The following is a 23,166-nucleotide window of genomic DNA, read 5'->3' as shown; positions in this document are numbered from 1 at the left end:
TATCTACAGTTCCCCCCCCTCCTTCACAGCTCTGTTGTCAGACTGCAATGATGGGAGAAACTTTTTTCACTCCCAGCACTGGGCTATCAAAACTCAGAAGCCTTTCATAAGTAGGAGACTTTCACATGTAAAAGGTAGCAGCAGAGAGTTCTCTCCCCCGCACCACCCCTTTTTATAAATAGCTTTTACTGTCGTAGCAAATCAATAGTGGCGTTTTGTTTTGTTTTGTTTTGATCATTAAATTTGCATATTGCCCTAAATCTATAGATCTCAGTGTTGTTCACAACATAAAAAACTTGACTAGAGGATGGGAGAGAAATTTGATCAGTTCTCATTGAATGCTGAATCTATCAAATCCTCACTTTCCAAAACAATATGAAAACTGAAACACAGCCCCCTTTAAATTTCACCCTTACCCAAATTTTGCAATGCAGTTCTCCAGCCAAACAACCAAATGCATATATTTAAAAAATGCCTCTGTTGGGGGAAAGTGCATAAAAATTAAGATATTAGTAAAAATAGCATACACATGATATTAGAGGAAATTGCAAAAATGTGTCCATTAGTCAGAATTGCATACAAAAATCACTTAATTAGAAGAAATTCACACTAAAGTGCTGATGTATTATTATTATTATTATTATTATTATTATTATTATTATTATTATTATTTTAATAGCAAATCTTTGTAGAAACTGCATTTCCGATTGGAAAAATGGGAACAGAGAGAACCAAAATTGATAGATCCTTCCATCCCAACTCTTCTCTCTAGGGCTATATCACCTTATATGCACCTCAGAAAGGATGTTATGTTATGATGTAGCATCCTTCAGTAAACATTGTGAGGAGAAAACATGGCTCCCTACTTCACCCTCCCCTCCAGTGCACTTAGAAGGATTATAAGTTGTAACTTAATTGTAGGGTGGTATAGCCCCATAGAGGATTCAGAGTACCAGCACTGCTTTGCTTTGCTCTGGCTTTGCTATAGCAGCAAATACTTTAAATAGAAAAAGCCCTCTGCTGTAAACCTTTATCCAATTATGTCCCCACCACTGAAAGATCTCAGAAAGACTTGTCAACCCAGATGTAATTCTGTCACCTTTCCCATTTCCTCTTTGACCTCTTCAGTGCTTAAGACTCATATTAATTCTACTAAATTGGACTTTTACTCAAAATAGCAATGTATATGTGTGTGCACATTTTCTCTCTGTTTCTGTGTGCATGGGGGGGGGCTGATCCAGGGGACGAGGAGAGAAGTGACCAGCAGGATTATGGGTAGGATGGAAACTATCATGACAGTTTCAAGTACAATAGTTACTATAAGATAAATGGTAATGATATATAAATTGTACATGGCAGTACTAGAACATTTAGACCATTCTCATATATCAATAAAGAAGTTGGGAGGGGGATTCTTTAAAAGAAAAACATTGAAACATTGTGTTTCAGTTGCCCTTTGGATATTCAAGAACTGACTAATAACAAACTGATCATTCAACATTAACAGAATGCAAAAGACAGATTAAGAGAAGTCTTATTGCAAAGCATAGTTTTTACAAGTGTTATGAGAACCAAGTGACAGTGAGACATCATCCACATTGTTACGAGGAATTTGCATCATAGGAGGCAAAAGCGATAAAATGTGACTGTTGCAGCCATTCCAAGTATTCAAACAATTCTTAATTACGAGTGGCGCTGTGGTCTAAACCACTCATCCTCTTGGGCTTGCTGATCGGAAGGTCAGCGGTTTGAATCCGCCTGACAGGATGAGCTCCCATTGCTCTGTCCCAGCTTCTGCCAACATAGCAGTTGGAAAGCACACCAGTGCTAGTAGATAAATAGGTACCGCTCAGACGGGAAGGTAAATAGTGGTTCCATGTGCTCTGGCTTCCATCATGGTGTTCTGTTGCGCCAGAAGTAGTTTAATCATGCTGGCCACATGACCCAGAAAGCTGTCTGTGAACAAATGCCGGCTCCCTTGGCTTGAAGCGAGATGAGCGTCGCAACCTCAGTCACCTTTGACGACTTAACTATCCAGGGGTCCTTTACCTTCCCATTCTCATTAAGGTGTTTGGGGCTGCAGTCCTATTGTGCTGTTAGTAAAAATAAACATTCTAAAAGCTTTTTATGGCTGAATATCAGGGTAAAAATGCTTAAAATATAAACAAGCATCATAAATATACCAATAAAAAGGATTGGATTTTGCAATAAGCAAATCTGTATTATAGCAAAATGTTTGGTACAGAAAGCCTTTTATAATCATTTCAGCTCTTAATGATTCTGCCATTGTGCATTCTAGGACTCTAAATGTATAATTAGAAGTACATGTATAGATTACTCAAATTGCTACATTATATAATCAGAAAGATACAATTGTAAAATGATCTATTTTAACACTTGCTTAGCCAACAACTGAAATTTTCTAAAACAAATTATTGTGCATAGTGATTTTTGCAATCCTAAAAATTATGTATAGATTTGTGTTTTTGAAAAGATACATTTTATAGAGGATTTTGTGTATAATCTGGTTTTTCTGCTGATCTGTAACAACCTGGCCACAGAAAAATCCATATCTTGACAGTGAGTTACTTTTATAGGCATTTGTTTCCCACTTTGTCTAGCATAATTATGACTTTACCACATGGTTTCCTGTGCATACAATGTGTACCTATTTGAAACTTGCCAATTGGATTCTGTCAATGTCCACCAAGGAAACTGGCTTCTTCTGGCAGCAGGTGTACTGCTGCCAGGCTCAGCATGCCTAGAGGAGCAGCTCAGAAGACAAGAGAGCAGGCAACTGGAACAGCTGAGGAGCAAGCTTTTAAAAATTAATTTAGCTTCTGCTTCTACTTACCTGCCAGGCCAATGGAAGCAGTGGAGAGTAGACCTATAGTAAAAAAATGTTTGGAGATTAGCTATAGCTGAGAAAATAGCCCATACTGAAAGGAAAGTAAAAAACAGATGCCTTTTATGCCATCTGATAGCCATGTATTTCATATACACGCAGGTCCTGCTTTCCCAGTGCAATGCCTTCCTCTAAACGAGAAAATAATTTGTTAGGTCAGCATTCACATGACAAAGCTGGTGATTTCCATTACTTCCTATGGGAACATTTTTAATTTGTGATTTTTACAATCTCGATCCCTCCCTGGTTTATGCCTGAAACTGCCACAGCCAATCAGCAAAACCAAACAAAAGAAAAGCTGATTTGTTCAATCTCTCTTGCTCCCTGATGTCTCTCCGTCCCTCCATGGTTTCTGCTCAAAATGGCTGCTGGCAACAAGCAGAGCATGAACAAGTAAGGAAGTGGGCAAGCTTCAGCTGTTCAGATATCTTAATCAGCAGTTTGAGTATAACTGAGATTTTTGATAACAAGTGTTCCGGTAGTGGGACCTGTGTGTACTAGTGAAAGGGGTCTACAAAATATGTTATCTGCTTCATCATTACAAATCTAGATGTTGTGACCATGTATACTTCTTGATAGTTGGATACTTCAGTTGGAGAAGATGACCTCATTGCGGACGAATGCTGCCCTGCAACCTTGAAAGAATAACATCGGCGAATCCTGCAGAAAAGTGAAAAGAGGGACAAATAGTAAAGGGACATGAATACTTGCCAGATATCTGGAGAGACTGCGGGGAGGGGTGTTATGATTATGTTTATTTGTCTAGTTATATTTTGTTATACTTATATGAAATCCAATAAAAAGTACTTATAGAAAAAGCAGTGGAGAAAGAGGCATTTGATGCAGTAGAATGGAGATTTTTCTTTTATGAACTGAAAGTATTTGGTTTTATACTCCAATTCTTAACTTGGATTTGCTGAAAGATGGGGAAAGTGTGACCCTGTTGATTATATTGATGTGCTTCCAGAGGCAAGGCTTTTTGTGAACAATGACATTGTTTTTCCTTTTGAGACTGTGGAACTAAAAGTTACCATCCATACCATGTCAAACTTTTGTGTTCATTTTATTTGATCACACTATTTCCAGTCTATACCAGTGAGTGGATCATGCCAAGATGTGTTTGGAACAAAACAATTCACCCTTTGCACCATATCCATCATTCCTATCACTTCCCTTTTCCACTCATGTGTTTCCTGACCACGAATGCATGTATTTCAGAGACCTGCATGTGCATAAAAAAAAAGGAATGCTGGTATTTCAGAACTTTTGACATTCTGATTGGCCACAGTCAGTTCTCCTTTTCCGACTGTACTTCATTTCTAATCACAATAATTTGTAACGTGTGATTGAAAATCAGCCTATGTCTTCTGTACAATGACATATGCACACAATGTAACTGGCAAATACCTCCTTTTACTAAAAGTTGGAACATTTATTATGGTCATTCATTATAAAGTGCTAACAGAATTGCTGGAAACCTTAAATTGCAATTTTTTCAAAAAAAAGTAATTATAGAGCTGCAGAAATTTGTCCATATACACTGTGCAAAGGTCTTCAGTAAAAAGATCTCTGCAACATTTAAAAAAGTAGTAACATGCCTGGCAGTAATGGAAAGAAACAAAATTGCATGGATAGTGTGATCAGGTGAGAGCAGAAGAGAAGAGCTGTGATTAAAGGATAGCTTTCTGGAATTCTCATTTACCCAAATCAGAACCATAGCCAAATAATTGTAAAGGGTAAAAGAGCAAAGAGGCATCCATACATAAAGTTATGGATGAAAGGAAGAAACATTGTGGGATGTTTGCAAAAGGATGACAAGATGGTGTGGATGCCCTGAAAAAACCCACAGGAAACAGAGGAAAACATTGCACAATGTCTTGTCTCAAAACACCATTGATGTTTCAGGGGCTTTGAACCATGGCAGCCTTCTGGTTAGGCCGTCTTGAGTTGGAACAGACTCCAGATGGTGGTGTTAGGCAATGATTGCTTGACCCCTTTGCCAAATGTGCTTTGGGGTCCTGCAGCATTCTCTCATTTCTCCCATGCCATTATACATTTAGATAAAAGTGCTGGGAAAGGGTTTTGTAATTACAGTGTGAAACAGTTTAATAATTAGTGTGTGTAAATGGAAACTGCAGAGTTTAAAGTACCATAGTCATAAATGATTCTAGCAAGTATATGTAGAACAGATAGAAGACCGAAACATAGGGTGTGCCTGGTAATTGAGATGTAACCCATGGATGTGAAACTTGTAGCCTTCCAGATGACGTTAGCCTTGCCATCAGCTCCAGCCAGCATGGGCAATGATCAGAGATTATGGAAGTTGTAGTTCAACATCACCTGGAGGGCTAAATGTTCAGTTTGGGGGTAGCAGTTGTGCATGGGTTCCTAGGTGTTTGAAGTTATAGGAGACAGAATGGATTGCAGTAAGGAGAAATGTGATTGCGAGAAGAGGGATACTAGCAATTCAAAGAAGGAGTTCAGGTTCTAATGTTTTTTTGAGAGTCCATACTCAAATAAGTAAGAGAGGTCAGTGCCCATATTCTCAAACAACCAAAAGAAGGGCTTTTTTCTGGCGATCTAGGATGAAGGCACTTCCAAAGGTGATTATTTTGAACTCCAAGATTGCTCTTCTCTCCATTTTTGCTGCGGATGCCCAGGACCTAACTCATATGGATCTTCTTATCTGTCTTATCGTGGCAGCACAGATTACCATCGCTAGACACTGGAGAACTTCAAATGCTGACCTGTTTGAAGTGTGGTTTATGCAAGCTTGGGACTGAACTTTAATAGAAAAGGTGACAACAACTTCAAGACCTGAGGAACACTGCTAAATCAAATATACAACATGGTTTTGGGTTTTTTGTATGCTTTGACAACAGAACATGACTACAGACCACCTACAGCTCATGAAGATTTATGGAAGGACACTTTTATTTGACGGGAAATATTTACATGATACTGAATTACTTTGAAATGAGACTATGCTCTGGTGAGGGTGTGGGTCTATATATCTTTTCTTATGTTGCTCAAACGGAAAAGAAACAAGTCATTTAAATAAACCCAGAACTTTCTACGTCTTTACCCTGCCCCCAGCATCGACCATGATGATCAGTCTCACTGGAGTCGATTTTCAGTCTCTAGCTCTACTGGCCAGTCAGCTGCAAGGTGTATGTGCATGCATCCAGTCAGCAATCACTGTGTGCTGCTAGGTCCCTCCTTGATCTGCAGCTCACAGTTTTTTCAAGCAATTCCTTCTCTTGGAGAATGAGCTTTTAGCAATTTCCATTGAAAATAGCCTGAGAGGACATTCATCCCTCACCCAGAGTTTCCTTGTGATTGGCAACATTAGCCAATCAGAAGTCATCAGGACACAGCCATTTGCATGGCAGAGAGGTGCTTCTAACTGATGCCCCCAACCAACCCTGTACTTGCTGTGAAACCTCAGCTTTCTCCAGTTCTTGTGTGCTGCCCCCTAATTGGGTCCTGACTCAGTCACACCTCCTTGGGCTGTGGTGGAGCAAGAGCAAAGCTGGATTGCTCAGCTTCCTCCAGAGAAGCAGGCAACCAGAGGTATCGCAGCAAGGGGGAAATCCCTCTTGCTTTTACAGTTCTCTTTGTAGCAAACCTTTTGAGTTCTCAGTCAGGCTGGATGTTACACAAAAAGCCAGGGGACGCCGATGAAAAAACAACAATAGCATGTTGCCACTTTCTGATGTGTCATTGGATATTTAGTTAAAGTGTTACATGCGTTTAAGAGGTCTCAAAGGAGGGGACATTGGTTTCTTGATCCTCTCCTTGATAATGAATATGTTGGCAGGCACATAATTTGCTGAGCTATTCCTCATTTCTGTAATGGATGTATATATTTTGTTTTGGTGTGCTCAATAAACATCATTTCTGTCTTGGAAAAGACCTGTGTGAGTCATTGAGTAAATCTGCCAACATGCATTGATAACATAATTTAATCCTAATACACGAGACTCTTGGAATATGTGTTTAGTAAAAGCATGGTTTTACTCAGGAGGTGCATCAAATATGGTAGGAGATTTCACATTAACATGCTGCTAAATCCAATTCTTGCTAGATGAGTGCGCTTTGGAAGGAGATATGCCCAGAGGTGTTTAACTTTTAGTTAATCAATAGAGGCAGAGGCAAGATGCAAAAGATAATGGAAGAATGTTGCAAAATTACTGTAGACTTTGAGTCTGATACACACTTTCTGAATCTATGAGGCTGGAATGGAGTACCAATCTAGTAGCAATTCAGCTCCAAAATCTTGTGTAGGTTTCTGCACTTGGCCAATGGTTGTTTGTCCACCCATGGTGTTAACTTGTTTTGGAAGGTGCTGAGTTGTTCAGTTCACATTTGGGGGGAATAATTTTTGCTGTGAACATAGGGTCTACAGGAGAGCCATGGAACAGAATGGAAGCAAACTGGTCAAGCCAAGTCTGGCTCAGTTCTGAAGCAGGCTGAACTGTCTTTCTGGAGGGCAGCGATCCGTGCAAGAACTGTGAGATCCAGGAAGACTGACAAAGCTATAGTCCTACGGCAGAAGAATGGACCCCTTTGAGGAGGACATTCAACCATGTAGTTCTAATTCAACTATGTAGCTAGCAGGAGACAGTGCAAGCTTCCTGCTGGTGCAATAAGTTCCCCTGCCTTCCCTTTGTCCGCCCCCCCCAAATTGACTTGGAGGTGGGGAGAGTTAGGGAAACTCCCAGAACAGCACACAGGAAGGGAGGGGCAGCTCTTTCTGTCAGGCAAACAGAAATGCTTGTGCTGTGTTCTGCCAAAGATGGACAATGATGACCACTAAAGTCGCTCTTTAACAGGCTTTATTTACAGGCTGAGTTAAATAAGGAACAAAGCAAGAGGAAGCGGACATCTTACAGCTCCATCTATGGTTGGAGAATCACTTTCCCTTTTTGGGCAAACAATGGGTTGAATCCTTATAGGTCTGCACTGAGATTCCTACTGCCCATAACTGGGCTTGCACGTTGGAAAATATCTGGGAATGCCGGTGACGCTTGTTCACCTGTGCTTGATGTCATCTTCCCATGACCTTGTCTGCAAGGTCAGAACAGTCAGAACAAATGGTGGACTATAAAGGGATGTGATGGTGAAGATCTTCACCTGCTACTCTATTCAGCACTGAGTTAATGTGTGGGGATCCAGCTTGCCAGGCCTCCAAAGGACACATGGTCCCATATCTCCCATGCTGTTGGTCAGATAGGCTTTCTAGAATAAGTGCTGATTCTAGCAAGCAGTGATTAACTCTTACGGATCTCTACAAAGCTGTGCTAGTGTAACTTCTTGCAAGTTATAGGTCCAGGCCTGTGCACCTCTGAGGACATTCAAAGGGAAAATTTGCAGAGCATCACATCTTTGTAATACAATGGTCTTCAGCATATGTCCAAATACAAGCTGATGGAATGTTTGTGGGGTTGGGAACCTAAGGCCCATGGGCCACAAGTGGCCCACAGGGGTTGTTTAACTGGCCCATGAGCCGCCCCTGAACTGAGCTGCCCACTTGGCGAGTCCCTGCGCGCTGCACTAAAGCAGTGTGGCGCGGGGACACGCTTCCATGGCACCGGAAATCGTGTCTACGCAGACGCCAAAAATCGCGTCTGCACCGACGCTGGAAATTGCACCTGTGCAGACACTGGAAATTGTGGGCGCGGAGGGATCTCCGCTGGAGTGAACCGGCCCAGGCGAGGTAAACCTTGCCAACCCCTGCCCTAAAGCAGTGGAAAGCTTTCTGCAGGTTTCTACCCCCAATCTGTCATTCATCAATACAAAACTGTATTTTATTTTGACAATTTATATACCACTTAATCTGCCGTCACCTCTAAGTGGTGTACAGAAGACGTAGTACAAAGGGTTGGACCCCAGCCACATGCAGCACAATTTTAGTTGGGAAATAGGATGGAAAGAAATGGAGAGAGAGAAATAGGCAGTCATAAAGCAAAGGGTATCATGGAGTGAAGGAATCAGAGAGAGACCACACCTCTGTGCTAAAGCTCATTTCCCATTTTTGCTTCTTGTGCAAAACTTCGTAGCAGGGTTTCTGCTTGGTCTGGAGGCCTTTTGGATCTCAGCTTCCTGTCCTTTTCTTTGTAGTCGTATAAATATTATATTTTTAAGGGAAATGGGGAATGCAATCAGACAAGATGTAATAAACCAGAATAAAACAAAACCCTACTTTCTGTGTGTAGTTTTTTGATGGAGGGGGGCACACCTGGTCATCCAGATCAATCCCAGGTTCATTCATTCAAGCAAATAGATCCTCATATGGAGTCCGTATATCTGAAAACTTTGCATATTTATTGCGCTTACAGAAGGTCACCACCTCAAGTTGCTAGCCAAGTCATGTATTTTGTCCTTTGTATGATAGTGGGTCAGGTGGACCTTTTTAAGTCATGAGTTAATTCTCCATGAGTTGGTAGAAAAGGATCCCCTGCCCCCCAAATTACTCGTAATTGTCTGATCTCTGTCGCTGTGCATACTGGCATGCAGTTCTGGTCTATATCAGAAGTTGTCATTACAGAATTTTGTGGTGGTGGCGGAGAATGGTGAAGGGTTGTTGGGGAGAGTTGTAAAGACTTGCAAAGAAGAAACAGAAGACTGACATTGCAGGATTTTGGCAACTTTGGACTTTCGACCTGCTGAGAACTTGAAGCAAAGACTGAAAACCCTCTCAAGGCTCAGAGAGAGAACCCTTCTTGAAGCAACTGTATCGAGTGTGTGCATTTGTGCTTACTAATTAAAACAACCTCCGATAGAGTTTGTCTGCTGCAGGAATTTTAATCGTTTTGCTGAACTTCTGACTGGGCAGTAAGCCAACTGATTATTGGGCACAAACTTCCAAAAGCCCTTTCCTTCCATTATTGTGTTAGATAGTGCCCTTAGCCAGTTATACTATCCCTCTGACAAGTTCCAAAGGACAGGGATACAGTTTGATACGACACTGACATATTTCGATTTCAAATGAGTTACCAAGATCATGTTTGCGTGGCTGATTACGTGTCAAAAATCAGCCAAATAATATGGCATAATATTGCATGTACAGCATTCCAACACCACCACATGCCAGTGCTGGTTGCTGTGTTTGGGGTTTGACATATGCCTACTATTGCCTTAGGATATTGTTCAGAACCCATCAGTTTACTCAAAGGGCAGGGGTTTCTGAGGTGTGTGTCAGGGTCAAACAAAGCAGTTAGCAGGTGTTTTAGTGGTATATACAGCCATTCTGCAGCTGGTGGAAGAGAGCATGCCTCTTTTCATCTGGGAAAGTGGAGAAAGACATCATTTGCATCAATCACAGTTTAATTTCAATTGTTAATGGGAAATAGGAACCCCATAAAAAGGAGGGGAGAGAGTACCCAGCCTCTTTTGATTGTTTTCCTCTTTGTGGCTTCTATGCTGATCTAACTTTTTTTATATAAAAAAACCCCTAGAAAACCTTATTATCCCGTCATTCACTTGTTGGAACAAGGAGTTTCTGTCAAATGACATCATTGCTTCCATACTGAAAAAAGTACCAGAGCTCTGAAATGCTTATGTACCAAGTTTAGGTTGGCTAAGAATAAAACACAAGAAGACACCTTCTTAGGGAAATGGTCTCCCTTTGTTTCATACATGAACACTAACAGAGATTGCAGATTTGGAGGATAAGGGCTGTTTTTTCCTTCTCTTTAGAGATTTCCACACCTGATGACAACAGGAACAGACTGCAGTAGAATTTGGTATGGTTGACTTTATGTACTGCTGCATGAAGGAGAGACATGGAAATTGTAACCCAAGTTTTGAATATTGTTTATTGAGTTTGTACATCCTTTGAAGAGGTTCATTCAAAATTATTATTTTTATTTAAAAACAACAGGGCTGTGCTTCCCTGTACCCCCCCCCAACCCTGCTGTACTTCTATCCACATATCTATTCAATGGAGATGCCTTTCTCACTGTCCCCAAGCAAGAATTAGACAGGCATTCCTGGTTGATTGATGCGCAAAAGCCCCACCCCAAATTCTGCCTCTTCCCTACAGCTCCCTTTTGCCCCATGCTTGGCTCCACCCACTTAAACGCTTCTCACCTGCCTGCTATTGCTTTTTGCAAGAACTCTAGCATTCTTATGAGAGGCGCTTGTCTACGTTATGCAAGAGAAACTCACTTCACCCCCAGCATCGTCAAGAATTGAGACACTGACTGCTAGTGCAAAGCTAATGCCCTAGGGCACTTCCCACCCCTTTCCCTATTTTTGCTACTTGTGATATGGTTGTTTTCTTCTTCTGACCCTCCTGTATTCTTTTTGTAGGTGTGACACAGGCTGGGAAGAGGAATACTGCAAACAATGTGTGAGGATGCCAGACAGTAGCCATGGGACTTGCTGCCAACCCTGGCAATTCAGTTGCCAAAGTGGCTGGCCAAGCAGGTTCTGTGACCAAGGTAGGCCACACCACTTGGGACAGGGTGGGGACGTCTTGAATAAAGTCAGGACAGGGGAAGGACACAGTGTTAAATGCTCAGCTGCCTTACACTGCCCACATGGCCTTGTAGCAAGCTCTCCAGCATTCACACAGGGTTCTTTCTTGATGCCGAGATGTGTTGGAGCGATTAACTGCAGCCCTTGGCAGTCCTGGACAGAGCATGTTCTGTCACCTGTTCTCAATCGTAAGCTGGACTCTCAGCCGTGTGTGGAGTGCATCTTTCGTTAAGCTGCAGATATCAGGAAAGGGTCCCACATTGCAGAGGGGAACATTCCCAGTCGTGAGGTACCAATTTCCAGTGTTTGTGTCTCTGCAGGGAGGTCACTGCTGCCCACTGTGCAGAAGATGCTGAAACAGGGAGTCTGGCTTCTGGCTGAGAACGGCAGGGGAATCAAGCTCTGCCACCTTCCCAGCATGTATCACCAGCACTCGGTCTGAGTCCAGGATAGTGTTCAACCTGAAATAAACACAGCAGCAGGGTAAGCTCTTATTTTGGAAAGAGCAGAGAACTGAAAAGTGCTGCCCTCTCTTTTATCACAGTACCTCAAAGTGGGCAAAAGAGTACTCCCTTTCAGCTACTGCTGTAAATCTATAGGCATCTAACAACTGTTAGGTGGCCAGCCAGCCTCTTCCTATGAGGGATGCTGTAGAAGTGATATTCTCTGCCTTGACTTTCTGACTGTTGAGGTCCCTTGCAACTGTGTGGCACTGTGCATCTCTCAGGTGTCAAAGAGTTTTGGGTTTTTTTGGATGCAGAAGCCTTCAAGCATGTGACTAACAAAGCAATTTTGAAACAGCTTTGCTAGCTTGTTTGTTGTGTGTAAGAACTAGACCTAAGCCTCACGTTTCTTATTTGTTACTCACTGATAATATAATTGAAGGCCTGAAAGATATAGCCTGCAACCCTGTGCAATCTCTTACTAAGATGAAAAGCAGAGCTGCTCTTCTGGGTATTTTGCAACATTCATACAGAAGAGGTCAGGTTGTATACACACCACCACTGTTTGCTGTCTTACAAGTGATTGCTGTAAGTCACTCTGGGAGCCCTGTCGGCTAAATAACAGGAATACGCTTCAGGTAAATAATGCATCGATAGCCATGTTAAGTGATAATTATCTTCGACTACTAGGAAGTCTGTTGCTGCATGAAATGGGATTCAAACTACCTAACAGTGGGACATAATTTGACTAAAATTAAGGAAAGCTAGGAGCAGGACTTGTGGATTTCATTAAGGCTCTCTTTCCTCCCATAATCCAAGCACTGATACTAATTAATACTTCTTGGAGCACTTCAGATTTGTAAATCAAAAGGCATGTGGTTGTGACATCCCTACATCTGCCACCCACTGTGGGTAGTTATCACCTGCTTAGAGAGCTGGGTGTGCAAGCAAAAGGGCATTAGGTAAATAAAGCTGAGGCAAGGTGATTCTGTGATCACTAAGCGTTGCTGCTTGGAAGCTGGAGAACAGAGGCTAAAGGAGAAACAAAAAGGCACCTGTGAGCTATAGTCAGTACAGTTTTGTCTGCGAATCGCTGGCGGATGGTCTGTTGGAGTAATCGGTCTGTCTTCTGATCCACACTTGCTGTGGCTTCATCAATGCACAGAACCTGTCAATGAGACAAAATGAAAACACTTAGAAGAGTGTCGCTGATGAACACAACTCTTGGTCCTGCTTATTAATACAACACATTTAATTTAATCAGGCACTGTGGAATCTAACCGTTGTAAGAACTTGAGAGCCATGCTGGGAAGCCCACAAGCAGGGCATGAAGGCAAGAGGCCTTTCCAGTGCTGCTTGGCCCCCAGCAACTGGTATTCAGTGTCATACTGAAAAAGGACATTGGCCACTGTTGCCCGTAGACTCTGCAATGCTGTATCTTTTTGCACAAGATTTCCCTGATCCATAAGGCTGAATGCTGTACCGTTGGTATGTTTGTATAGCATTTTTAGCTCTGCGTCATTATATTGCTCTGGTTTTGTACCTTTGTACTCCTAGAAGTAAGACAGTGCTTCTTTAGTTTCTAAAAATATTAAGCAATTTAGAAATGCTTTTAATTAAAGAAATAAAACACTGCCACGAACCAGGAGGTGCGATTTAGTTAATAAATTGTTAGCCACTAACTGTCCTGTCCTACATTGATTTGTCTAAACTGAATAAAATTGCTTTTTTCAGCACAGTGTGAGCACCCTCTCACTGCTTCAATAAACATTTGGGGAATGAGTTTTGTAGCCAGCTATCCTGGGGGCCACCACCACATATTGTGGTAGCAAATTCCATAAACTAATTCTGTACAGTGTGGAGAAATATGGTTTTTTGTCTGTCTATCTCAATAGGTGACTCTGAGTTCTAGAGTTTTAAGAAAAAGCCTAACCTTTCTCTCTATCCACTTCCCCAAACCATACAGTGGTACCTTGGTTCTTGAACTTAATACTTTCCGGGAGTCTGTTCAACTCCCGAAACAGTTCGAAAAGCAAGGCGTGGCTTCTGATTGGCTGCAGGAGCTTCCTGCACTCAAGTGGAAGCTGCGTCGGAAAACGTTTGCAAACCTGAACACTTACTTCCAGGTTTGTGGCGTTTGGGAGCCGATTTGTTTGACAACTAAGCCGTTTGGGAACCAAGGTACCACTGTACATACTTTTATGGTCCTCCATAGTGTTCCCCCTTAGTCACTTTTTTTCTCAGTTCAGAAGACCCGAACATTGTCACCTTTCCTCACAGGGAGAATGCTCCATTTTTTTATCCAGCTTCCCCCCTTTTTGTTATTGAGCTAATACATCCTCCTCACACCTTCCAAGTCTTGCAGTATGATCCTTCCCCACAGTTGTCCCAAACAAACAAAAAATATCAGGCATCTTTGTGGAACCCACTTTGAGAAGACATCACTCACCTTGGCCTGGGTCAAGAGAGCCCTTGCTAAACAAACCAGCTGCCTCTGTCCTAAGGAGAGACTCTTTCCTCTCTCCCCCAGCTCACAATCCAACCCACCTGCATGGAGCAAGAGAGTGGAGGAGTTAATGTAAGTTTCAAAACTTTGCCTCTACTTAACACTAGTTCAGATGAATGAGAAAGGCCTGAATGTAGGCAAGAAGGGCTGAGATTGGAACAAGAAACAAAGATCACAAACCCTCTGTGCCAGCCTTTCTCAACCTGTGGGTCCCCAGGTGTTGTTGAACTACAACTCCCATCACCCCTCTCTAGCAAGACCAGAGCTCAGGGATGATGGGAGTTGTAGTCCAACAATACCTGGGGACCGACTTAGTTGCCTTATAACCCTTTTCGCCCCTGGCCATTGGCCGTGCTGGCTCAAATGATGGGAGTTGTAGTCTAACGACATCTGGTGACCCTAAGATGAGGGAAACTGATTTTAAGGGTTTTACTGAGGCCATTTTTATTTATTTTTTAAAAAATCACAACAGTTTCCGCTGGTTCCCAGCAACCTCCACCCCATAGTTGTTTAGTGAATTTTCCTTCAGCTTACTACTCTGACCAGTATTGAAGACCAATAGGTTTTGGCAGATTATTTTCTAGGTTCTTAATATTTCCCCCATCGTTCTACCTGGACCCTGAGGTCCAGCGCCGAGGGCCTTCTGGCGGTTCCCTCACTGCGAGAAGCCAAGTTACAGGGAACCAGGCAGAGAGCCTTCTCGGTAGTGGCACCGGCCCTGTGGAACACCCTCCCACCAGATGTCAAAGAGAACTACAACTACCAGACTTTTAGAATACATCTGAAGGCAGCCCTGTTTAGGGAAGCTTTTAATGTTTTATGCATTACTGTATTTTAATATTTTGTTGGAAGCTGCCCAGAGTGGCTGGGGAAGCCCAGCCAGATGGGCGGGGTATAAATAAATTATTATTATTATTATTATTATTATTATTATTATTATTATTATTATTATTATTATTATTATTATATCTCCCTCCCAACAAACATAACAAGCAGTTTATTTCTGTTCTCCAAACAATGTACTCACCCATCTCTGTAATCACTGCCTGCAGATGGCATTGCTCTAGGACTTGCAGCAAGTCGGCATCTGTGTGTTGCCCCCGAGGGTCCAAGTTCTCACGGATTGTCCCACTGAACAAAAAGGGATCCTGGGGGATTATGGCCAACTTAGACCTAAGAGGAAGGACAGAGGAAGGCTCACTGGACTGCACAGCTTAGAGGCAAACAGGGCCAATGGGAACCTGACATTCTGAGACAGCCCCTCCACATTGCATTAAATTGACTTTTCAAGCTGCTGCTGCAACAGCGACACTGCTGCCATTGTGGCTTACTCCTTGACCTACCTCAGTGCTTTCAAGCCTACAGAATGGCTGTCAATGTTGTCCAGGAGGATCCGGCCAGCTTTCAGCTCCACCATACGGAAAAGGGCCAGAAAGAGGGTGGACTTGCCGGATCCAGTCCGCCCAACTATCCCCACTTTCTCCCCAGAGTAGATTGTGAAAGTCACCCCATCCAAGGCATTGGGTAGGTCAGGCCGATAGGCCAGCACTACTTGCTGGAACTCTATGTGACCCTGACTTGGCCAATCAGGTGAAACCTTGAAAGAAGAGAAAAGGTGTAAGCAATAATGCAGCAGCAATACTTCCTTATCCTAAGTCCTTTTTGATTTGCCATCACCATGATCAGCAGTGGGAGCAGAGAAGATCCAAGGGCCCCAATGTGACAATGCTTACTGTTGTCTCAGTTGCAAAGGTGACAGTGGCTGTCATTTTGAATCTTTTGGGGTCCAGGTCTAGAAGTGAGATGAAAGATGACCGAGCTTCCCTTGTCTGATGAGCTTTTGTGCTTGTTGTTGACTTCAGTGATGGTGGAAGAGGCTTCATTCCATGAATAGGACTCTACTGTGCATACCATTGGCCACAGAGAAACTAGGGGAGGTTTACCAATCCAAATCAATAAAACAAGCTGCCATTGCATCAGATTAGCTGAAGGTCTGTCCCCTTCTGGTCTTTTTTTGCTGGGCTTTAAAAAATATCTCCTCCTCCTCTACCTTAATCCCTGCTGACAAGCTGAATGAGGAGCGAAGAGGGAAATTCCTTGAAGGCCACATAGCTCCCAAAACCCTTGCTGTTCTGGTGAAGCAGGATAAATATGGGAGGGGAACTCTCTCACCAAAAGGGGCAGGAAGTTTGTTGACAGTAGTTACCCACTCCAGGATGCCTACCTCCTCCTCTGAAGAATGCTCAACGGATGGAGAACTAATGCAGACCAAAGAGCCTGTGCATATGGACTGTGTGGAATCAGATGTTCTGCAAGAGCACCTCCAATCATTCACAGGAGACCCAGCAAGGAACCCTTACCTGGAGCAGCTCCTCTTGAGGCTCCACGGGAATCTCTGTTGCATATTCCTCGGTACGCTCCACACTCACCATCATGGTCTCTGTCTGGGTGAAGCTGTTGATGAGTCCAGACAACAAGTTTGTGACTGAAAGGGCATAGGAAAGGGCCAGGCCCACAAGACCTGTGGGGACAAAAAAGGCTTTATCAAAAAGCATAACAACTCTGAAACAAGGAAAACAATAGATAAGGAGCAGTGGCCGAGTTCCAATATGGTTAAATGGCAAGTGAAGAATTTCAGCTGGAGACTAAATAAGAAATGAAGCAGCTATGGGGGAAATATTGGACATATGATTGAAACAGGAGTGGGAAACCTGATTTTAAGAAATTGTATTAAACTAACTTGGTTTGATTTGTAATAATTTGGAAAATCAATAAAAAATGAATAAAAAATGAAAATACAGTATAAAAAAATGACAAATGAGTCCCGTAGTACATGCTGGTATAAAGGTAGGTCCTGGATTAATCAAACTACTATTTAGTTGCTTTCTAGCCCTCCCAAGAGTAGAAATCCAGGATTCATGTCAGAGAGTGGTGGAAAGAAGAAGCATTCTGAGATGTCAATGGTAAAAGATGACCACAGATGAAGATGCCTCCTTCAGAGGTCATAATCAGGTGGCTCACCAGGGTTTCCCATTTTTTTCTGGTGCTGGATGATGGCGATTCCTGCAATAGCAGTGACTACAGCAACTCCGATCATCTGCAGCCGAATGTCCAACCACTGCATTGCGGTGTTACTGGCAAAACGGCAGCGCTGATTCAGTTCAAGTCGCAGCTGGTTCTCTGTCTCAAACCTAGACTGGATACAACCCAGAGGTTAATATCAGGAAGAGATCTATTGCAGTTCTCAGTACCTCTTTTTCTCAGCAGTCACAGGACCAGTTCCCCAAGTCAGCCCTTTCTGTGCATATTTAGCCCTTCCCTGCCTGAAGAGCAAAACTCACCTGCCTGTGGCCCTGGTTGCTCGGATTGTGCTGAGGCCTGTCAGGGTCTCTGAGAAGTGAGTGTAGATGGGGGACAGGGTGAGACTGTAGAGGCGTTTGAGTTCGCGGGAGGTGCGCCGATAATAGCGCTGAATTGAGTAGTAGATGGCAGCCAGGGGCAGCAGAACGAGGCCGATCCAAGGCAGGCCATAGGTGATCATCACAAGCATGCCCAGCAGCCCAAAGATGTTGGCCAGGAAGATGTTGAGAATGAATGGCAGGCTGTCATCCACACAGTACAGATCCGAGGAGAAGCGATTAAGGATGCGGCCTGTTGGTGTGGTGTCAAAGAAAGTCACTGTAGCCTGGCAATGGAAGAAAGAGATTGTAGTGAACCACTGTGTGCCGTTTCACACTTTTAGAGATTCATCTGTGTCCGAAAAAGAAGCTGTGTCCAGAGGCTGTTTTGTGTGGCAGCTAAGTAATTTAGAGATTATGGCACACATCAGCTGCTTAATTCTTGTACTCAAGACAAAACACTTATCATATAATACATGCTTCTCCCAAATGTGAGTATTTTTTATTATTATTATTATTATTATTATTATTATTATTATTATTATTACATTACATACATCTCAAGCAAATTTACAGACATGGCATAACCCCCCTCCCAAAGGTAGGTTTTTTTAAATAAATAAAAAAATAGCGGCAGAGACCTATTTTTTCCAGCTGGAAAAGCTTGTAGAAACAAAAAATGTGATCAGTTGTTTCAGGAAATTACAGATAGTGGGCATATCTCAACAAGGAACACTGTTCCAGTGAACCAGGAGCAGCCAAATTATATCCCATGATATAAAAACTTATTACATGAGACAGTTTTGAATCACTAGACAAAACAAAGGGTTTGTTTTAAAGGATTGGAACCGATTTGTTTGATGAAATATAAAGCCTTTAGCCTTTTTTTTTTCCTATCTCTGGGACAAACCTCGCCATAAGCATTTTGATGGGCCATTGCAAGGACCTGCACCCAGGTGAGTAGAGTGACCTCAAACCAAAGCCCAAGAGGGAAGGAGGCTAATCAGATTTTCTTGCTGCATAAACTGTGGAGGAGGAACAGGGAAGAATGCTAGTTTGAGCTTGCCCAACTGGATAATATGCCATCTCTCTTCTTTTCCCTCCTCTTTGCACAACAAGTTCTTAACAAAGACGTCTCATCCCAGTAGTCAACTTCATGATCCAGCCATGAGACTTGCTGTGGGGAAGAGGAGTATCCTAAGCAAGTGACTATCTTATCCTAACCTTGGTATGTGTGATTATTTTTAAGACAGATATAAGAACTGTATAACCTGTTCTAAACAAAGAGGAAATATTGCATTTCCAAACCATAGTGATAATTATTTTCTTGAGCCATTTCTCTCAAGAGACCTCTGGGGTTCATGGTCAGCACTTCAGCAAAGGATTAATACCTTCTACAACAGTCAACTGAAATTAAATGGGGGTCTGGACATATGAACCCCAAAGAAGAGCAAAGCAGGGAGGTGGGCTTTAAGAGCAGCTGCCCTTCTTCTCCTGCCTGTCCCTGTCCCCAAGCAGAGCTTCCAGGACCCAGAGCTGTCCTGTCTGACAGACTTTACCTTCATCACCCTTTTGAGCAGCCTGTCGTGAATGACAATTGCAGCGTGAATGGTGCCATAGGCAAAGAGGAAGGCTCTCAGCATCGTGAAGACAGAATTGGCCCCAGCGATGCAGCCGTACACAGTCAGGTAAAAGTTCACATCCAAAGTGCCATTTGAAGGAATGGAGGCAAAGACTGGAGAGCTGAGGAGACAGACAAGATCAGTCAGGAATGGCAGCTCACCTGATGTCCAGCTCCTTTCCCAGGTCTTGGGCAAAGTCAATAGGACTGCCCTCAAAGTGAGGGGAAGGGGTATTCCTAAGAAGGCTCCATGCTGGTCCCTCCCATCATGCTCAGGCCTGGTGTGGCATCTGAGGCAAAGAGGCAACCCAGTGTCTCCCTGACAACACCCCAGTCAGTAGGGGGGAAATGTCAGGCAGTAGCAGATCGGGGGGTGGGGGTGGAGGTGAAGCAGCCAGCCAGCCAGCCGACTTGCCTGGTAGTCCCTTCATGGCCAAACCCTTGAAACAGAAAAAAAAAGTTGTGCCAGCCTGGGTGGGATTATCACCCCACCTCCATGCTTGATAAGCTTGCCAGGGGGACCCAGGCATGGGCCAGAAGTTCTCCAATCCCTCCCTGCACCCAGGTGCCCATTTCCTCTCAGCAACCCATCTGGTAGGTTTTTTTAGATCTTTCCACCTCTTTTTCCGCCAAGCTTCTCTTTCGTTTCTATAAGTTTTGGTGGCTCTATCAGTAGTGTTCGGTTTTCCACTCATGCCAAGGCAAACCTTCACAAAGGGGCTGCCTAAACAAAGCCCACGTGCTTCTGCACATTCACTGACGGGCTTAGTCCTCAGACTCAGTTCATAGATTATACCAACATACACGAGTCCCCCATGGGAGAAGAGCAGCAACTGTGAGGAAGGCAAAGCTGGCAGGTTGCTGACAGAGGCGTTTTCTGGACGGGGTAGGCTGGAAATCCAGTGTGACAACCACCAGTCAGAGACATTCCTAGAAGCTGTAAGAATGCACAAGTATCAATGAGTGAGATTTAACTTTACCAATTCAAAAGTTAGCAGCTAGTTAATAGGCCTTTCATGTGAGTTTTGAGTTGTAAAAGTTGCCACAAGGTGAATTTATCTGTCCACTTTAACTGCCCAAAGTGTTAGGGTGTGATTCACCTCACGGGTCCTGTCAAAGCAAGCGCTGTGCAAGGGCTTTGGCTTGCGCAATGGGGCTTCTCCCCTCCTTCCCCGCCCCTTGGTGCTCCCTGAAATTGGTTGGGAGAACCCCACAGATATGGGGCGGGGAGGATAGTTCCATCTGAAGAGGGTGCCAAATTTATGGGAGAAAGCAAGAAACCAAGACCAGAGGAGGAATAAAGTGAAATCCTTACCTTGCATCAGCAGCAGTGAGAGAAGGATGGACAATGCCAGGCAGCTGCCCACAGCCAGCCAATATGCTTGGTAGACCTGGAAAGCCACAGCCCCTTCTTTCTTCTCTTCCTCTCGCTTGAGAAGACAATTTGCTTCATTTGGCTCGTCTTCCTCAGGCTCTACCTCTTCTTCTTGGCTATCTTCAGTGGGTACTTAGGAGGCAGAAAACAACTACAGGTCATGGCATGCAGGAAAGGTTCCTTGTTGGGCAACCAGGTACCCTTGAGTTTAAAGACTTCCCATTTTGTGATATATTTTCAGTTAAATTAAAATACCTGGCAAACCCACACTTCCATCAGCTGCATCCTACTTTGGTCTGTAGGCTTGGCTGTTTATAACTGGGAGCTATGCTCTTTTCCTTTTCAGGGCAGACATATGTCATTCCCAAATTTGCTTAAAGCAGAGGATGAGATCTCCTACTGCGTCTGTTCCCCCCTGCCCTTACATACAAGCAAAATAAAGCTTCTGAAGAAACCTCATGCTAAGCCTAAAATGCAGTGTGTGTGTGTGTGTGTGTGTGTGTGTGTGTGTGTGGTCCTTATACTAAGAATCTCTGGCCCCTGGTGTCTATTTTACTGTCTGTAGTAGGTTTAGGCAATTATTTTAACTTGATTTGATTCATTTATAGACCACCTTACATCAGATTAGGATTCCAGGACAATTCACAAGATAATGAAGAATAACCATACATTAAATAAAACCAGAAGCTTATAACTCTTCACTCAAAATGAAACAAGGAGGCCTACATGCTCAACTGGGGAGTAAGTAATGTTCCTTCTTTGCCTTAGATTTCCAAACTAGTTCACTCCTCAACCTGGCCAACTAGTCCTGATGCGAGGTCTAAAAGGTCACCAACAAAAAGATTCATAAATGTTTTTGCTCAGTTACCATGTATCCAGCAGAAGCATACTAAAATCCTCCTGAAAACACCCAGAACTTACTTTTATCCTTCTTTGTCTTGTCCATCTCCCTGAGCTGAGGGGCAGCTTGCACTAGTGGCAGGATCTCACTTGGAGTTCCTAGAAAAAAATACCGATAGGGTTGCATTGGGCAGAAACTTAACTCTGTATCTGTTACAGTGCGATATCATCTGCCCGAGGCTCCTCTCTTTGGTCCTGAGTTGCCTTTTTGCATAAGAAAGAGGTCCTGCATGGAATATTCTCTAATCCAGCATGGTCTCCTATTGGCTAAAGGTGTGTGTGTTTTGGGGAGTTTCACCAGTTGGCCTTTCTTTCTGCAATCCTCAGCACCACCTTCCACTCTATTCTGGAGGGTCTACCAATCCTCCACAGCAGATCCTCAGGAGCACTGAAGGAGGAATTGGCAAAAATGGCCTCCCCTCTTTTTCTGCATGTAGGAACATCCTGTGAGTGAAGCTCTGTCTCTCCACATAGAGCAGCATGCCTAGAAAGATTTCTGCTCACTCTAGCTCTGTAATCTATTTGGAAACCTCATTTGCACCCCTTAACAATTCCCTTCTCCCTTATCTCATCTGCTCACCTGCATTGTTGTTGCACTTTCCCCTATTTTGGATATTTTAGTAACACAGCATGTTCCTTGCAAATTCCGTTGTTTATCCACATTGTGGAAGTTTCTATTTTATTATCTGATTTAGCGTATTTATGGTCCGATAAACCTTCAGGGTAGCTTACAAGATACCAAATTAACAAAACCACTTTTAAAAAATCATAAAACAACAATAAATCAAATGAAACAATTGAATCAATAATTAAAACATATTTAAAAGTGCAAAAAAAACCCCAAACAAACTGCACAGGGACAACTAAAACACTACCTGCTTGATTTAAAAAACACCGTGTGACTCACCCTCTGAATTCCCACTCTGAGGAGGGCAGCTCAGAACCTAGGCATAGAGAAACAAAAGTGGTAGAAAACACCAGGCTATACCTGTCTTGAGTATTCTGCCGTTGTCCATTAGCAATAAGATGTCAGCCTTTTCCAAAAACTCTGTTCTGTGGGTGCAAAGAATCCTGGTCTTACGTTTGAGAATTCCCAGAATGCACTTCTGCATAAGGTGTTTGGCTACATCTGCATCAACAGCTGCCAGTGGGTCATCGAGAAGGTATAAATCTTTATCCTAAGGAAAACAGCAATATAAATATTAAGGCTTTCTGACTTTGAAATACTAGGGATGGTAAAAAAAGAAAGAAAAACATCTGAAAATGACCTTCATTTGTTTGTTAAATAATAATAATAATAATAATAATAATAATAATAATAATAATAATAAATTTATACCCCGCCCATCTGGCTGGGTTTCCCCAGCCACTCTGGGTGGCTTCCAACAAAATATTAAAATACCACAATACATCAAACATTAAAAGTTTCCTTAAACATGGCTGCCTTCAGAAAAGTCTGGTAGTTGTTGTTCTCTTTGATATCTGGTGGGATGGCGTTCCACAGGGAGGGCGCCACTACCGAGAAGGCCCTCTG

General features: G+C 43.0%; 2 protein-coding genes across 10 annotated transcripts in view; one reads left to right on the top strand and one right to left on the bottom strand.

Moving 5' to 3' along the window:
* The window catches only part of LOC128410957 (zinc finger protein 318-like), a 25,511-nt gene extending 14,183 nt beyond the window's left edge, over positions 1 to 11,328 (top strand). Inside the window, exons 7-8 of one of the 3 annotated variants that reach the window (XR_008329650.1) lie at positions 10,607 to 10,653; positions 11,222 to 11,328. The gene's annotated coding sequence lies outside the window, so the exon portion shown is untranslated. Of the gene's footprint in view, positions 1 to 3,455; positions 6,819 to 10,606; positions 10,654 to 11,221 lie in introns of those variants that run through there. The other 2 variants (XM_053382844.1, XM_053382846.1) reach the window with 2 other exon arrangements.
* Positions 10,707 to 23,166, bottom strand: part of ABCC10 (ATP binding cassette subfamily C member 10) — a 24,721-nt gene continuing 12,261 nt past the window's right edge. For all 7 annotated transcript variants that reach the window (XM_053382839.1, XM_053382842.1, XM_053382838.1 and 4 more), the window contains exons 10-22: positions 22,621 to 22,810; positions 21,654 to 21,731; positions 20,673 to 20,864; positions 20,162 to 20,294; positions 19,296 to 19,479; positions 17,680 to 18,023; positions 17,360 to 17,529; positions 16,699 to 16,859; positions 15,682 to 15,935; positions 15,366 to 15,511; positions 14,282 to 14,379; positions 12,888 to 13,000; positions 10,707 to 11,850 (exon numbers count right to left, since the gene is read on the bottom strand). In XM_053382839.1, the coding sequence (XP_053238814.1) occupies positions 11,715 to 11,850; positions 12,888 to 13,000; positions 14,282 to 14,379; positions 15,366 to 15,511; positions 15,682 to 15,935; positions 16,699 to 16,859; positions 17,360 to 17,529; positions 17,680 to 18,023; positions 19,296 to 19,479; positions 20,162 to 20,294; positions 20,673 to 20,864; positions 21,654 to 21,731; positions 22,621 to 22,810 (2,199 nt within the window). In that variant the 3' untranslated portion in view covers positions 10,707 to 11,714. The remainder of the gene's footprint in view (positions 11,851 to 12,887; positions 13,001 to 14,281; positions 14,380 to 15,365; positions 15,512 to 15,681; positions 15,936 to 16,698; positions 16,860 to 17,359; positions 17,530 to 17,679; positions 18,024 to 19,295; positions 19,480 to 20,161; positions 20,295 to 20,672; positions 20,865 to 21,653; positions 21,732 to 22,620; positions 22,811 to 23,166) is intronic.

Source organism: Podarcis raffonei, chromosome 3 (genome assembly GCF_027172205.1).
Source record: "Podarcis raffonei isolate rPodRaf1 chromosome 3, rPodRaf1.pri, whole genome shotgun sequence".
Taxonomy (NCBI): Eukaryota; Metazoa; Chordata; class Lepidosauria; order Squamata; family Lacertidae; genus Podarcis; species Podarcis raffonei.
The sequence above is the reverse complement of the archived record's forward strand: the minus strand, read 5'-3'. Positions and strand labels throughout refer to the sequence as shown.